Source organism: Rhinolophus hipposideros (assembly GCF_964194185.1).
Source record: "Rhinolophus hipposideros genome assembly, chromosome: 12".
In the NCBI taxonomy this organism is placed as follows: domain Eukaryota; kingdom Metazoa; phylum Chordata; class Mammalia; order Chiroptera; family Rhinolophidae; genus Rhinolophus; species Rhinolophus hipposideros.
In genome coordinates, this window is record NC_138058.1 from 2,349,816 (window position 1) to 2,364,868 (window position 15,053).

The 15,053-nt window shown below is 55.0% G+C and overlaps 1 protein-coding gene across 4 annotated transcripts in view; it reads left to right on the forward strand.

The window, feature by feature from the left end:
- The window catches only part of BCL2L11 (BCL2 like 11), a 39,090-nt gene that overhangs the window by 19,311 nt on the left and 4,726 nt on the right, over nt 1-15,053 (forward strand). For all 4 annotated transcript variants that reach the window (XM_081068732.1, XM_081068729.1, XM_081068730.1 and 1 more), the window contains one exon: nt 5,478-5,587. In XM_081068732.1, coding sequence (XP_080924858.1) covers nt 5,478-5,587 — 110 coding nt within the window. The remainder of the gene's footprint in view (nt 1-5,477; nt 5,588-15,053) is intronic.

Here is a 15,053-nt window from a genome sequence, read left to right on the forward strand (position 1 = left end):
CCTGCACTGTCAGTAGAAGGGGGTGGGGTTTGTGTGTTAAAGCAAGTTCAGGGTTGGTCTTCATTTGACGGCGGTTATTTTTGTTTGTTTTTTAAAATAAGGTGGGACAGTGGTCAGGGCCTGTGTAGGCCTGTGACAGGAATCGGAGATTATAGGAGTAGAAAGGCGGCTGTCCTGGGAACCCAGTGGGACCGGTCAGTGGGGAGGACAGAGTTGTGTCCTGTGTCCCTGACGCGCCGTCTGGAGCAGCACGCTTCTGGAGCGCGCCTAGGGGACCAGCGTGCTGAGGGGTCTTCCCACGGCTCTTCGTGAAGGGCACATGGAAGGAGCAGGTTTGCAGTGGCCGCTTCGTTGACTGCAAAGAGGAATAACGGTTGAGAGAGATTCTAGGCTGCCTTTGCAGCCCCAGGGGTCAGAAGGGAACGATTCCTTCCCTTGTGGGGAAGAACTCCGTGGCATCCGATACCCTTTGGCAAGGACTTGGGTGCTTCAGGAAGAAGTGTGCCCGTCCCGGGAAGTGGGCACCCAGGCCGAGCCACCACGTGGCGGGGCGCAGAGGCTCCTGCGGGGGTGGGGTGGGGCAGGTGAGGCGCTGGTCTCTTACTGTGACCGGGACTTAGCCGGGTATGTCCTCGGGGTCTGGGTTTGCTCCTGGCACGTCACTGGCTTCTAGCACGTATGTCACGTGTGTGGGGGCCGTGCACGAAGTAGATACCTAGGTCTTCTTCTGCTGAGTAGCAGGTGAGCACCTTGGTGGTGATGCCTCTGGATTCTTGCAGGAGACAGGTGGCAGTGGGAGGGGGGACACCCACATGCTCAGTTCCAGGCTTCCGTCCTACACTTGGGCTTTGGTTTGCTGGCATTTTCCCAGTGGTCAGCCTGGAAATTGGTCAGAGCCTCGTGTTTTCACTTTCTAACTCCTGGCCACGTAAGAACAATGGGTGAGCCTGTCACAACAGTTAGGTGTAGAGACTGTGGCGTTGTGTCAGAGCCTTATTGTGCGGTTCCATCCTCGCAGCTGTCATGCGCGGTCTGAGCTCATGGACTGCCTCGACCTGACACCATGTGCCGGGGAAGACGTGGGCACCCGTGGTAACTGCCGTCACTTTATTCACTTCTAGTCATCTATTGGCTTGGTGGACTTGATAGAGGATTTATCCAAAAATAAAAGGACAGTGAGAATTAGACCCAAAGGGAGGAAGGTGTGTGTGTGAAACGGGGTCCTTGCTCACCGATGTCGGAAACCTGGCTGCTCTGGGCTTGTCTGCAGCAAAACTTCCTGGGATGGGGGTGGCAACACGGCCCAGCCCTTTAGGAGGGTTTCCCAAGGGCCATGGAAGCGGGCTGGCTGGTCATTTGTAAGCTGTCTATAGCTCTGAATAGATAGATGTTTCTCAAGGTTTTCGTCACCTAAGTACGTAGGCTGTTGGGTGGAACAGACACCTCAGGATTGGTGCCTCTCTACGGGAACTGCAGAGGTAGCGTTTCCTCCAAATGTTTTTAGAGTAGCTCCTGTAAATTGGCTTAGCGCTGGCTTCTCTCCGCGCCTGCAGAGCTGGTCCCTAGAGTCCTCCACAGCTTTGGGCAAACCCGACTCTGCGCAGGGGGGAAGGTGGGCAGCCCCTCAGTACCGGCTGTGAGCGCACTTCCTCGCCCCAAGTGCCTTCTGTCTGTCCCAGCCCTATGGTCCGTGTCTCTGTGGGGACAGAAAGCCTGTCTCAGTTCTGAGTCGTGTTGATTTGGAGCTTGATCCCCGTTGATTCCTCTAAAACCGAATCTGGAGTCTAGCCCAGCATTTGTAGATTACTGAGCATCTGGAGTCTTTCCGTGAATCTTAATTTGGTTTCTGGTTCCGCACTTGACACTCGAGCAGGGATGCGGTAGGAACCCTGCCGCCCGTCAGCAGTGAGGTGACCTGGTCCCGTTCCTCACGCGAGGCCGAGGGGTGACGTGGCACGCCCCACGAGGTGGCTTTTCACAGCACCCCACGGAGCAAGCCTTGTGAGACTTCAGGTGACAGCCCCTGGGTGGCTTTACATTAAGATCAGTTCATATTTCATCGTACCTTTTTGTTTGTTAGCGGTGCCAGGTTGACGGAATAAAACGCTTTCTTCAATGCGGAAACTGCATTTTCTGTGGGTAAAGACATTTATCCGAACTTTTCCTCTGAAGAAGATTTTATGGCCACCTAAAATTGCCTTAGAAGTTAAAAATTTGGTCTTCTTACATAGAAATAAGAGCGTTTGTTTCAAATAAAGACTTGTTTTATTGATCAGCACTTTTGATCACTGGGCACCTTGCAGATAAATAAGGAAAGTGATTATGCTGGATGCCTGGCTTTCCTACAGGCTAGAAATGGAAACAGAAGTTCTCTTTTGACAGGTGGACTATAGATAGGGTTTGGGGGGAGGTGGACCCCACTGGTGCTGGGCACACGTCCGGAAGTACACTCCGTCACGGTCCCTGGTGGTGGGACAGACGTGAGCAAGCTCAGTGCTGGTCTGACCAGCACCACCGGGGGGCTGACAGTCTACTCTCTAGCGTGCTTCTTTTGCGGTGTGTTCTCAAGTGATGTGAGCCCCATAGGACAGTCACTAGATTAAACTAGTGGTGAAGTTAAGGAAAACCTCCCCCCACCCTCAAAAACACAAGGTCTTTTGTCGCTTTCTAAATAGTCTTTCAACTTTATATTGAAAAATGCCCTGCATTCATTAACTGAGATTGAGACGACCCTTTTAAAATACAGGAATAGGAGGTCGTTTAAAATACTCAAAACAGAATTTTTGTGTTACACTCTTATTTTATAACCATATTCTGTGTCCATACTCACTAGGTTTTATTGTAGGGTGACTGTTGGTGGTTAATTCTAGGTTTACAGATTCAAGGAACAACAACAGTATTTGCCTCTCCAAAACATAAACCCAGTTCTTTAAAAAGCCAAGCGGTGATGGGTGCTGTTAGAGTAACTCGGACAGGTCAGTCCCCTTCGTGTCACTCTGCTTCACTTCGGGGATGTGTTTCTGTGTGTTTATTTATGGTAATGGAGCTTATTTAGCCCTCTGAACTTTTCTTTCCTGTAGAAGACACGTCTGCTTTATCTCCTTCACCTCCTTCCCCCAAACAGCTGGGCCCTTATCTCTAAGAGGGTCGGTTGGATCTGGCCACCAAGCTTCCATGATTTGGCGAGAATGACGTGTTCCCTGGATGCTAGTCTTGACAAGCTGACTTCCGCCTGGACTGGCTCCCTTGATGGTGCACTGGTTGCCAGACCCAGCGTGAGTCAGAATCCCTACGACCCACGCGGCCATGTTGGGGTGTTGATGAGATCCGCGAGGTTTCCACTGCCTCTGGGGAAGGGACCCAGGGGATCAGTTTTGTTTCTTTACAAGTCAGTTGTACTTATAAATATCCTTGTCCAGGAGAAACCCAACATTTAGTTAAAATGTAGCCTTTCATTCACAGGAGTGCACACTCCGTGGGCCAGGGGTGGTCCCTGGGCTGTGCCCGGGCACCCGCAGCGATGCCTGCACACGGGTGCCTGTCATCACCGGGCCAGCCGGGGGCGCTTCACTCATGCAGCACCAGGTGCCAGGCAGCGGTTCCCGCCAGCCTGACACCTTTGTATTTCCCAGTTTTCTTTGGATCGCTGGCATTTTCTTTGTTTTTGAGTCAGTCTAAGCTTGAAAGCAAGTTCCTCTGGAGAGGTGGTGGGGGTGGCTCTGAGCGGCCGAGGGGCATCTGCTGGCTGGCCTGGTCACCTGCACATGGGGGCAGGTGCGTCCCTGCGAGGCCCTCAGCAGGGTTGCGAGGTACCACATGGGACGCAGTCTGCAGACTGTGGTGCGTCTGGGCCTTCTGAGAGAAGATGCTGTCCTTCCTTTGGATGAGTTGAGTTCCCTTGAAAAGCTTCTGGAGTCAGGACAGCGCCTGATCTCAGGCTGAGGGTGTAAAAGGAGCGTGGCGACTCGTGCCTATGACATAGCAACCTATGATGCGGTTGCTCCTCAGGGCTGCGAACCTGGGCAGAGGGACCCGGGCAGCACATTGCCACCTGCCATCACAGCTGCCCTGCACTTTTATGTCCTGTCAGCTTAGGCACTTAAAATGGAAATTGAATAGACTTTTACAGAGTAATGCTACAAATGTTTGCGTGACAAATCGCTTTGGTTCGGTCAAAGCGATTTTTTTATGGTCAGATGTGTGTTCAGGTCACATGCCTGGCTTATCCTAAAGTATCCCCACACCAGCCTGTGTGCCTCTAGCTCAGTCAGACTGCAGACACTTCTGGAAAGGGTCCATGTGTCGTCCTAGTTCACACGTCCCCGTGCTCACCCCACACAGGTTGCCTTGCCCCTCTGGGGTGCTATATTGCGGGGGCCGTGGTGGAATTCCCTTGGGCGGTGGCTGAGGGCAGAGAAGATGGGGCGGGAGTTCTGAGAAGACTTTGATAAAAACTCTTCCAAGAGTTCCCTTTCAAGTGCTTTGATAGAAGCTATGACTTGACATCATTTTATTTATAACAATAAATACAATACAAAAAAAACCAAAACCCTTTCAACAGAAATACAAAACAGAAAGCGACATTCCTATGTTGCGAGACCCAACTATCGTAGGTGTTTCAATACTCCGCGGTGGCCAGAGTGGGAGGCGGGAGCTGAGTCACGAGCTCAGCGTGCCTGGCTGAACAGTCAGTGGCCGTGTCATGCGGGAGGGCTCTTGCAGCCCACGAGCCTCAGCGCTTCCTGGGCCACGCACGTGTCTGTGCTGCTCGCTGAGTGCACAGCCTCTTCCTACGCGTGGTGGGGGCTTCGATGACTCGTTTTTGTTCCCCCTCATTTCTGGCTGCCATGCGGCTTTCATGGCTTCTACTGAATGGGTGTGAACATTGGAGACACCTTAATGCCAGTGCCTTTGCTTGTCTGGACAGGGTGCAGCCTTGAACCCGTCCTCGTTGGCTGCGTTAGTATTGAGACCACGTGCAGTCTCGCTTGAATTGGGTCCTGTGTGCACTTCTGAGGACCCTGTGTCACTGCTCCCACCTGCATAGAAACGAAGTCACTCAGGTCGGCTGTGCTCATTTTGCAGGGTTTTTGCCTGTTTTGCTTTGAACGGGACGAGTAGTTCATCCCATGGTCCTCTGTGATACTGGAATTTCCCTGGGAATTTGACCTTGTAGGATCAGTTACTCCACCGACAACCTCACTTTCTGTGTTGTGCGTTCGAGTGACAGGCCAGTGTATCCTTGGGGTGTGGGTGTGCCTGTGATGACTCGGCCAGGATGCCTTTGAATTCTGCGGCTCCGAGTGTCCAGCATGGGGAAGGGAAATGGCCCAGCACCCCTGGCTGAAGGCCCAGGGGGCAGCAGCTTCTGCCACCTCAGAGATGCGGACTGCAGGCCTGGGCTTGTGGGGGGCTTGCTGCCGGTGGCCGAGCGGTCCCTGGAATGGCGGTGACTGTGTCTGTCTGTTCTGGTGCAGCCTCCCTGCGGCAGCCCCAGGCCCTCCCCGCGGACCTGCGCCCGGAGATCTGGATTGCACAGGAGCTTCGGCGGATCGGGGACGAGTTCAACGCCTGTTACCCACGGAGGGTATGAGGTTTTCTCCCCTACCCCTGCCTGCCCGCCCCCCCGCTCCCAAGCCCAGAGACCCTGACGGGTCCTGCCCGGGTGACTTGCCCGCTCCCTTCCTGTTTCCCATCTGCTTTATGGCTGAATGGAAGTCATGGCCACTCAGCAGGACCCACTGTGAGGTGGCCCCAGGGGTCGTGAGCACGAGCCGTAAGCCATCGTGTGGAAAGCGAGCTGTTGCTGTGCCTCACAGCTGTCCCGCATGACTGTGAGCATGGTTCTCGGCCCCTGTGGGGCGCGTCTGCACCCTCTTGGGCAGTTTGGGTCCAAGTTCAAGAAATGTTTAACTTTCGCTCATCAGAGGGAGCGACACCGGCACCAACTCTGAGGGCGTGTGGCGATGTGCCTGCTCCTGGATCCGAGCAGGGACTTGTCCCTCGGCCCCACGGCTGCCCTGGGACGTTTCAGTTATTGAAATGTATCCAGAGGCCACTTGTTAACAGCCTGAAACTGACACCCCACATGGACTGCGGCCTAAATGACTGAGGCGTGCTACGGATTGTTTTTAATTCAGCCCCATGTCTTGTTCTGTAGACACGGTGTGTGTTGTCCAGTGTCGGTATATTACCATTCAGACACCTGTTTCCCACAAAGACATGTGAAATGTGTGGGCTTGAACTCTGGGACATAAGTGGGGCTCTCGCGAGCATGTGTGGTGACGTGCTGGGCGGGGCGCACTAGCCACTGTGACACCGCGCCGTTCCGGGCTGGTTCCATTTTTTCAGTAAACCCTGTGCAAAGACAATTCTCTTGGAATTCCAAAGGAAGACACTTAAATCTTATTTTGTAGAAAGTAGCTGTTCATATCAGTCTTTCTTATTGTGTCCCTTCCCTTCTGGCCCCTTTCTTTCCGCACACTGTTGTTTCCTCTGTGTCTCAGAGATACTGTTTTAATCTCTTTTTGCTTCTAGAAGGAGGTCGTGCTTAGGACACCCGCATGGCGCTGCCCTGCCGCAGTGTCAGCGCTGCCGCTAAGGAAATGGCTAATTGCTTTCAGTCGTTCTTTTTTCCTGTGTCTACAGTGCCTTCCAAGCTTTCCTTAAACACACACAGAGACAGTTCCCCATTGCCTGGTCTATCATTTCTTCAGTGCAGAATCTCCATCGGGGGTTGGGGACTTTCAGAAAAGACACATTGGCTCCTCTTTATACCTTCAGTGGGGCGGGGGTGTGGGCATTTGATGGGAAATGTTATGTGGACAGTTTGTTGAATGGGCTTAGGGATTTGTAATACTGTCTTCAGTTGGCAGACTGCCTGGCAGCCTATACCTGACACGGACCGGTTCACAGAACGTAACTTCCTTCTCGGCCTAGATCTGAAAGGCACTTGTGTTTTGCAAGGTTGATGGTTTTGTAAGGTGCTGCTGAAGTCACCGTTTCCCCCAGTTCCTGTGCTTTGGTTTTTCTGAAGGAGTTTCAGTGTTACGTACATGGTTGGACTAGGAGGGACTCATCAGCGACAGGGCCCCAGGATAGATAGGTGTCAGTCCCCATGCTGAGGTGGGGCCACACTTCCCTTCAAGAGGGGGAGCTGAATATATCCAAGACCTGGTCCTGGGATCGTGCTCATAATCCTGCATGAAGAGGTCACTGATGGGCAGGGTGGCTTCTCAGGGTGAGTCTAGGTAAGGAACTGACTGCCAGGCTGGGCCTGCCTCCTTCCCTGGCTCAAGGGGCTTTGTCGATAGCCTCGGGGTCAGATGTGACGTGGGTGGAGCTGCCCGGGTGCCTTCGGGTCTGCACAGCTCCATTCCAGGGACGCATCAGAGCCTTTGCCCACAGAGCTGCGTGTGTTTAAGGACATTCTGTAAATGTTTTTCTCTAACCTCACGTGAAGTATCAGTGGCTCTACCAAGTGTTCCCCTGAGCCTTCCCACACGGGTCTACTTGACGCCCCTCCATGGGGCTTTACATGGTCAGTGACAGGACACGGGCCTGGGGTGGCATGGAGTTTGGAGCACAGACAGCCATCCCCTCATGTAGGCTGTCGAGGTGGCAAGCGGTTGTCACGTGCAGATGAGACATGGGCCATCGGGTTGTCTGCCTCACTCGCCTCTCCAGTGAAGGGGACGTGACAACGTCCACTCTCCACTTCTCCCAGTGCTGATCTGGGGTAACAACCGTCAGTCAGCTCTGCCTTTTCCGAGGAAATGTAGTCTGTTTGTTCTCGGTAAAGGAACTGTAAGTCTCATTGCAGTATTTTGCTGTATTTTCTAATTGTAAACCTTACTTTGCATCTCTTAAAAAAATGAACCTGTGTGAAAAGCAACTGCTAATAATTTAAGGGACTCACGTTCTAAGTCACTGGGATATTGTGGGGGAGGAGGGGCATAGGGACAGATTCCAGGTTATAAACTGATTTTTCTAAAATGGACGCAGATATATTCTCCAGATTTTACAAGTAGCCAATTCAGAACAGCAGACTGAGACTCAGGGTAGTGACACAGTGGCCCGAAGTCACAGGCATTGCCAGTTGTTAGGTTAGACAGTCAGTCCCTTATCTGCAGTCAGACTGATGGTCCATAGCCGACTGCTGGGGTGGACGTCTGGCAGGAAACCAGGAAGTCATGCCTCCCTTCAGTGACGCGCTGGCCCCACGCAGGAGCTGTCACCTCGGTGAGTGTGTGCCTTGCCACCTGCACTGCTTTATGACGGGTTGTAGTACTGTAAAAATTTGTGTGATGCCAGAAAGTACCCTTTCTGATTGCCACGAGCCTGATGCAGCCTGACCAGATATGCTCCCGTTGTCACAGTTCGGGCAGTAGAGGAGGTCGTCGTGTAGTTGTCATGTGTCAGGCCATGGGGCAGCGTGTGAGACGGGGCTGGACTCTGGAATCCCGGACGCAGGGCCAGAGGCCCAGGTGAGCCTGAGCTCACGGCATGTCCCCTTCCCCGTGACTCGCTGTAACTGCCCCAGACAACCCGTCAGGGCGGAATGACCCCCATCTGACAGTAGCCTCATCACTCCACGTTGGGGGAGTTTTTATAACTTTTTTTCTTTGGAAATAATTTCAGACTTACACAGAAGTTGTGAGAAAGGTATGGAGAACCCCCTTGTAGCTGCCACTGCCACTCCCACTGGCACCGTTTTGCCACATTGGCTCCAGCTTTCCCTCTTTACACGTGTGTGCACGTTCTTTTCTGAATGATTTGGAAATGAACTACAGGCGTGCCTGTGACACTCCTTTACTCTTACACACGCCGTGCGTGTCTCCTGAGGACGGGAGCACTGCTGTAGCCCAAGCCTGAACCTCAGAGTCAGAAACAAACACTGGCACCGTTGTGTTGTGTAATCTGCACCTTCGTCACTTGTTCCCGCTTGTCCCCACAGTGTGACGCCATGTTCTCAGTGCATCTGCTCAGCAGGCACAGGTGTCGGTGTGTTCCATTGCCGGGACTCTGGCTGAAGGCGGTATCCGTGGGTGAATCGACCCCTTGCTGTTTGTGCCGGGGGGTATGGGGGGAGGAGCCGAGCCTCCCTCCGCTCCCAGTGTGGGTCTCATTCATCAGCTTAAGTCGTGGGTTAGTCTACATGACTCGTACCTACTCTGATGCTCCGGTTGTCCCAGCTGGGCCCGGGCCAGCTGTCCCTGCATTTGCAGCCTGTCCCTAAGCATACCTGCCGGTAGTGGCCCGCGGATGGCGTGTCAGGACCATACAGGGGGTGGAGCTCTGGGACATGTTGCTGAGTGACCCACCCACGTGGTGTCTCGCCAGCATGGATGGCTCGCGGGCTGGGCAGGTAACTGCCACGCTGCCTGCTCTTGGTGGCAGTGACTCGGGTGTCCTGGTGTCGGACTGCAGTGGACAGCAGCACACGGAGCTGTGACAGACTCTGCGGGGGCCAGAAACAGGGTAACGGTGCTTTCGTTGTGTGACCACGAGAAGCAGAGTGTCCTTCCTTCCCCAGGCCCACTTCGTACTTGGGTCCCACACAGAAGTGCCTAGAATTGAAGCGGAGAAGAAACGGTCTCGCACCACGGTTCTGGCTGGCTTGTACCCACGTTTGCGTTTTCATGTGCTCTGTGTGACCCGGACATCTTTCCGTGCTGCCTGATTCCTGTTTTATAAATGATATTCTCCTGTAGGTGACGTGCAGGGGGCGTGCTGTACGCAGCCCGTGCGGCCAGCACAAAGGACGTGACCCAGCGTGGTGGAGCCCAGCCACATAAGCTGCGTTCTTACCGAGATGAGAGGAAGGAGACGTCTGTCCGCCTCAGGAGACCAGTTGTCCCACACGTCGCTCCCGTGGACCCAGCTGGGCACCTGGGTTCAAGTGTCTTCCTTGGGGTTGGACCTCTGAGGGTGATGCAGACAGCGGATGACACGTTTTCTGAGTGAGGCTCTCTGTGATGCGTTGGGGATGAAGTGTGACCTTGTAGGAAGACACAGCTCAGGGCCAAGTGCAGGGACCTCGGGTCACACCTGCACCCTGACTCCCTTAGCTCCCTGTGGGAGCCCCGTTGTCACTCGGTCCCTCAGGGCAGTCCTGTCACTCAGGGCAGATTTTAACTCGTTCACAAATTCCTTTGTCACAGAATTTCAACACTGAATGCCCCAGATGTTCTACACTTTTTTTATAAATAGGCATGTCTTTAAGTGGTGATGTCATAGAGACTGAATTCTGACAGTGAGACCAGAAGAGAACTGACAGAGGGGACGCTGCTGAAGGGCACGTGTAGTGAAGGCTGAAGTAAATAAAGCATTTAGACATGGGGCTGGAAGGCGCTGCCACCCGCTGTCCATGGCGTGGTTTTCTGTCACTTTGAACTGGAATCGAAACGTTTCAGTTGGTCTTCAGATGCCAATAACTGTTCCCCCGTCTCTTTTTTACGTTCTCTACCTGTAGACACACTGTACGCTCTCCCCTGCTGTCCATCTGGTGAGCCAGCGTGGCAGGCTGAGCACTGGTGCGTGCTGAACACCTGGGTGGGGGCATGCTGATGACACCGAGTGCTCCTTCAGTCAGCCAGGTGGGGACACCTGCATGGCCACCTCACTTTGGGGGGTTGTGGGCCATGAACATGTAGCCATTAGGAGACGCAGGTGCCCCGAGGGGATTCAGAGAGGTCTCCTGGGGTTTAATGTCTGGGGGAGGAAATGACTCACTGAGTGGCCGGGCCCTCGCAGACATCCCAGAGGGGGGCTGTGGGTAAGTGTGCGTCCCGTCAGCGTGCCCTGAGGCTGGGCTTTTGGGGGCACTCTCCCCACCCTGCATGTCCTGCTTTGTCCCATGGCGCCCACACAGGACATGCCGGGGCCATATCCGTTGGCCCTCGTTCTCTGATGGCCAGACCCTTCCCTCTAGCTGCGTGGCCCTGGGCTGGGGCTGACGGTGACCTGCAGGTGGACACGGGTGTTGCGTGAACGAAGCCCAGTGCCTGGCAGCCTCGAATGGAGATGAACTGGAGGAGTGATTATCCTACAAAAGGTCCTGACTATAAGTGTCTCTGAAATGATGCACTGAAAACGGGAGGAAAGTGGCATTCCTGCAAATGTTTAGCTCTGACACCTGCACGTCGCATGGCTGCTGTGGCAGGTCAGCCGCGGGTGCTGGGCAAGCTCCATCCTGGCGTCCGCGGGAGCCCGCATCCGGCAGAGGGGCGCCCGCGCTCTGCCCACAGCTGTGCTGATGGCAGAGCCTGTGGGGCACAATTATGCAAATGCCATGTGGCCTGGGTGACAAGTGGGAAGTGAACTTGGTGTTTGAGCTCTTTGCAGCCGCATGGGCCTGGTACCTGAGGACAGCAGTGGGCAGCAGCCATGTAAAGGCTGAGATTCCGGGAGGCAGACCAGGCGTCCCCACAGGCCCCCACGCTGTGCTCTTCACATGGGGCCCTGGTCTTCCCACCTCTCACTCGCTCAGTGTTGAGATCGATGGGTTCTGAGCGGGTAGAGGAGCGGTGGTCTCCCATCAGGACCACTGGGGTCGCAGTCTGTCCCCTGCCCCACCTTGTCACCTCTGATTATGGCGACAGAGCTCAGCTCTACCCCGGAAAATGCCATGACAGCCCTGGGGAGCAAACTCCAGACACAGACACCGCATCTTACTTGCCCTACAGCAGCGTCCCCTCTTTGTCAGTTTTCTTTTAATCTCACCGTCAGAATTCAGTCTCTGTGACATCACCACTTAAAGATACAAGTATTTATAAAGAAAAAAAAGTGTAGGACATCTGGGGCATTAGAGTTGAAATTCTGTAGCAAAGGAGATTTTGAATGGGTCAAAAAGTACCGAGACTCAGACTTCTCTGGGTGCGTGTGCCCTGCTGTTTGGGTCATCACAATTTGGGACTGAGCCACCTCGGCTGTGCTGACGGATACAGTGTCCTGTTCCTCTCCTTACCTTGACTGCCAGGAAGCTCTTCCCTGGACTGTGGTAGATCCCAACGCTGGTTCCCGGGATACGTCTCGACAGGAGTGGTCATGGCCTCTGGTTTCCTGCACACCTGCCTTGCTGGGTTGGGCAAGAGGGCATGTTTGGGGTGCTTGTTTTGGCATTAACATGTAATGAAGTTCCCTAGCATTTGGTTGCCTAATGTAAGTGGGGACATATTACTTGGGGTGCAACTTGGTGGCCCTGGTGCTGAAGCCTCAGTTGTGGGGTCACCGTGTGCAGTCCCCCACCCCCCGCCTCCTGGCTGCTGCACGCAGGGTGGGGCTGTGGTGGACCCCTGGCTGGCTGCGCCCAGCCCCTGGTGAGTCAGCATGGACCCACTCCAGCGTGTGCCCCCTCAGGTGGGCTGTCTCTGGGGTGGTGGCCATCCCTGCCTTGTACTCCTGGCTCTGTCTCCCAGGACACTTTTCATGTCAGGGAAACGTGGAGCCCACAACCCCCATCTTCCTACTCTTATGGGACTGCTGTTGGAGTGAACACCCCGAATTTGGCATGTTTTCCATATGGTTTATTATGAGAAATCAAATACTGTTCCATCTAACACGTGGTTTTGACTGGGTTATCTGTCCCCCCAGTGCAGGGCTCCATGGCCGTCCTGCCACCACTCAGCCCACCTCCTCCTAGGATGATCTCTGAGTGATTCTTCTCCTTGGGGATGCAGCGTAGGGACTGGCCCTCGCCCCCCCCCCCACCTCTGGCCGTGCAACCCCCCATCATGTGCTTTCCCTCCGCTGCCTTCTTCAGATCTTGTTTGTTTGGCGCCGTCCCTCGCTGTTCTGGAGGTGCTGTCGCGTTGCTCCCTCGACAGGAAGGAGCCTCCAGGCCCCGACTCCCACCTTGCCGTCCGCCCGTATTTCTCTGGAATGGGTAGACTTTTTCTGTCCTTGAGGTGGGAACTTGGCACAGGCTTCCTCCTGGCTCCCGACACAGGCAGCGGCAGTGGCTTCCGACAGCCATTCCCGCTGATGGCAGCACTGCGGGTGCCCTTAGGATGGGCAGAGCGTCGTTGTGGTGACACAGGTATTACCTGCCATCAGACCTGGTGGGACACGCCTACACTTCCGAGATGCAGCCGCTCCCCCACCCCCCAGGCAGGCCCAGGCCTGCGGGAGCCCCCACCCTGCTGGAGGAGCACGGGGCAGGGATGGGTTCCTGGAGGGACACACAAGCTGTATGGTGAAGGGGTCCGCTGTGGACACATGGGTTGGCCAGTCAGCTTCCCGACATAACAGCCCCCGACCTAGACCACGGAGATGAAACCGCCCGCGGCTGGGGCCCCGCACTCAGGCACCCGTGCCCACGCGTGAGCTGCGGAAGGAACTGTGATGCACAGTCCTTGTGCTTAGTCGCTTATTTAGCTCTTCCAGTGAGAACCATCTTCACCCAAATGCGTCATCACGATAGATCTTTCTGAAGCACTTTTGTGATTTACACAAAAGCTGTGTTGTGCACCTCTGGCCTAAGAAGTGCTGTTTTTCACTTACAGGGAGGACCTGGAGCGATAGTTAAATGAGAGGGCGTGTGAGTCAGCTTGGACTGTCATCCCTGAGGGGGCCCAAACACTGGGAGTGTGTCCCCACAGTCCGGGAGGCCAGAAGGCTGCGATCGCGTGCCAGCAGGCGCGGTGGCTGCGCCTGGCCGTGCCCACGGAAGGCAGCAGGCCTGTATGCACAGGTGTCCGTCGGGGCTCCTCTGGGCTGGCACGGCTCTTGGACTCGGTGGTAACAGCTTCCTCTGCTGAATATTGTCCAAAAGCAATCGTTTGCTGGCCGAAAAGCACATGCTGTGTTGTCACATGTGTCCTCTACTCGGGCGGGCACCCCTGCGTCCCTGCTGAAACGGTGCGGCAGCTTCTCACCTGTCAGGGTTTGGGTGGGTGCCCCATGTGCCACAACCCGCCCCCTCCCCAGCCGCCGTGGACACCCCCCACGCCCCTGACCTTTGGCATGGAAGCAGAGCTCTGCAACTTGGGACGGACCTCTCTCGGGAGGCGGCTATCCCTTCTCCACCGTCACAGCCACCGCCTTGCGCCTGCTGCCCTCCAAGGGGGGTGGAAGATGTCTCAGTCGCTGCCGGTTCTGGAACATAGAATTGGCTAAGGGAGCGGTTGGGGTCGGTCCCTGATGTGACCCGTCCCCTCCTTGGTGTCTTTTTGACCCTGTTCTCTGGTCCTGCTGAGTGGTTGACAAGAGATTTCCCACCTCGAAGTGATTGCCGAGCCCGGCACTGGACACCCTTTCTTCATTTTAGTAAGTCGTGGTTTTATTTTGAATAAGCCTCTTTCAACCTGTTAATGTTAGTCTAAACTAAAATTAACCTTCCCCTAAATTCTCCTCACACAGAAGCAGCAAAGTAATTTTGAAAGTTAAATCAAAACAAAGCAATCTGGTGTGTGACAGCGATAAAATCACAGGCTGTGGTCACAGCCGCTGCAGGAATCGCTGACAGAGAGCTGGTTTCCTCCGGTCTGTTCTGGAAGGAGAAGGGAAGTGCCTCGGTCGTACCACGGCCTGTGCGTCCTACAGGCACCCGAGCTTGTGGAAACAGTCTCGAAGGGAGCTGTCCTGGCAGCCGCTCTCTGTGGGCGGTGTGGGGGCTGACAGGAGCCGGTGCTTGGCGCCGTTGGGAGCCTCCCCACAAAGCACAGCGCAGCTCTCCTTGCTGGCTCCTATTAAGGAGCCCACCAGGTGGCCTGCTGAGCTGACGGGGGACATGGGGCGTAGCTGCTGGCGTGGAGGCGGATGTGCTCTGTTAGCGCCCTGGCTGCTCAAATTTACACCTTGAACTTCCCGCAACGTGGGTTAGAACTGGAGGGAGTGGGCCCCTCGGGAAGACCTGTGGCCTCAGACCTGTCAGCCTGTCAACTCCCTTCTGCACAATTTCTCAGCGTGTCGTAAACGTGGGCTCGCCTGCTGGAGGGGCCTTTCTGAGCTGTTCTCCACAGCAGGTGCGGGGTGGCTGGGGGGGGCTTGCCTGTGTCTGTGACCAAGGGCACGGTGCCAGTCACAGTGTTTATCCAGTGAGGGCACGTGCC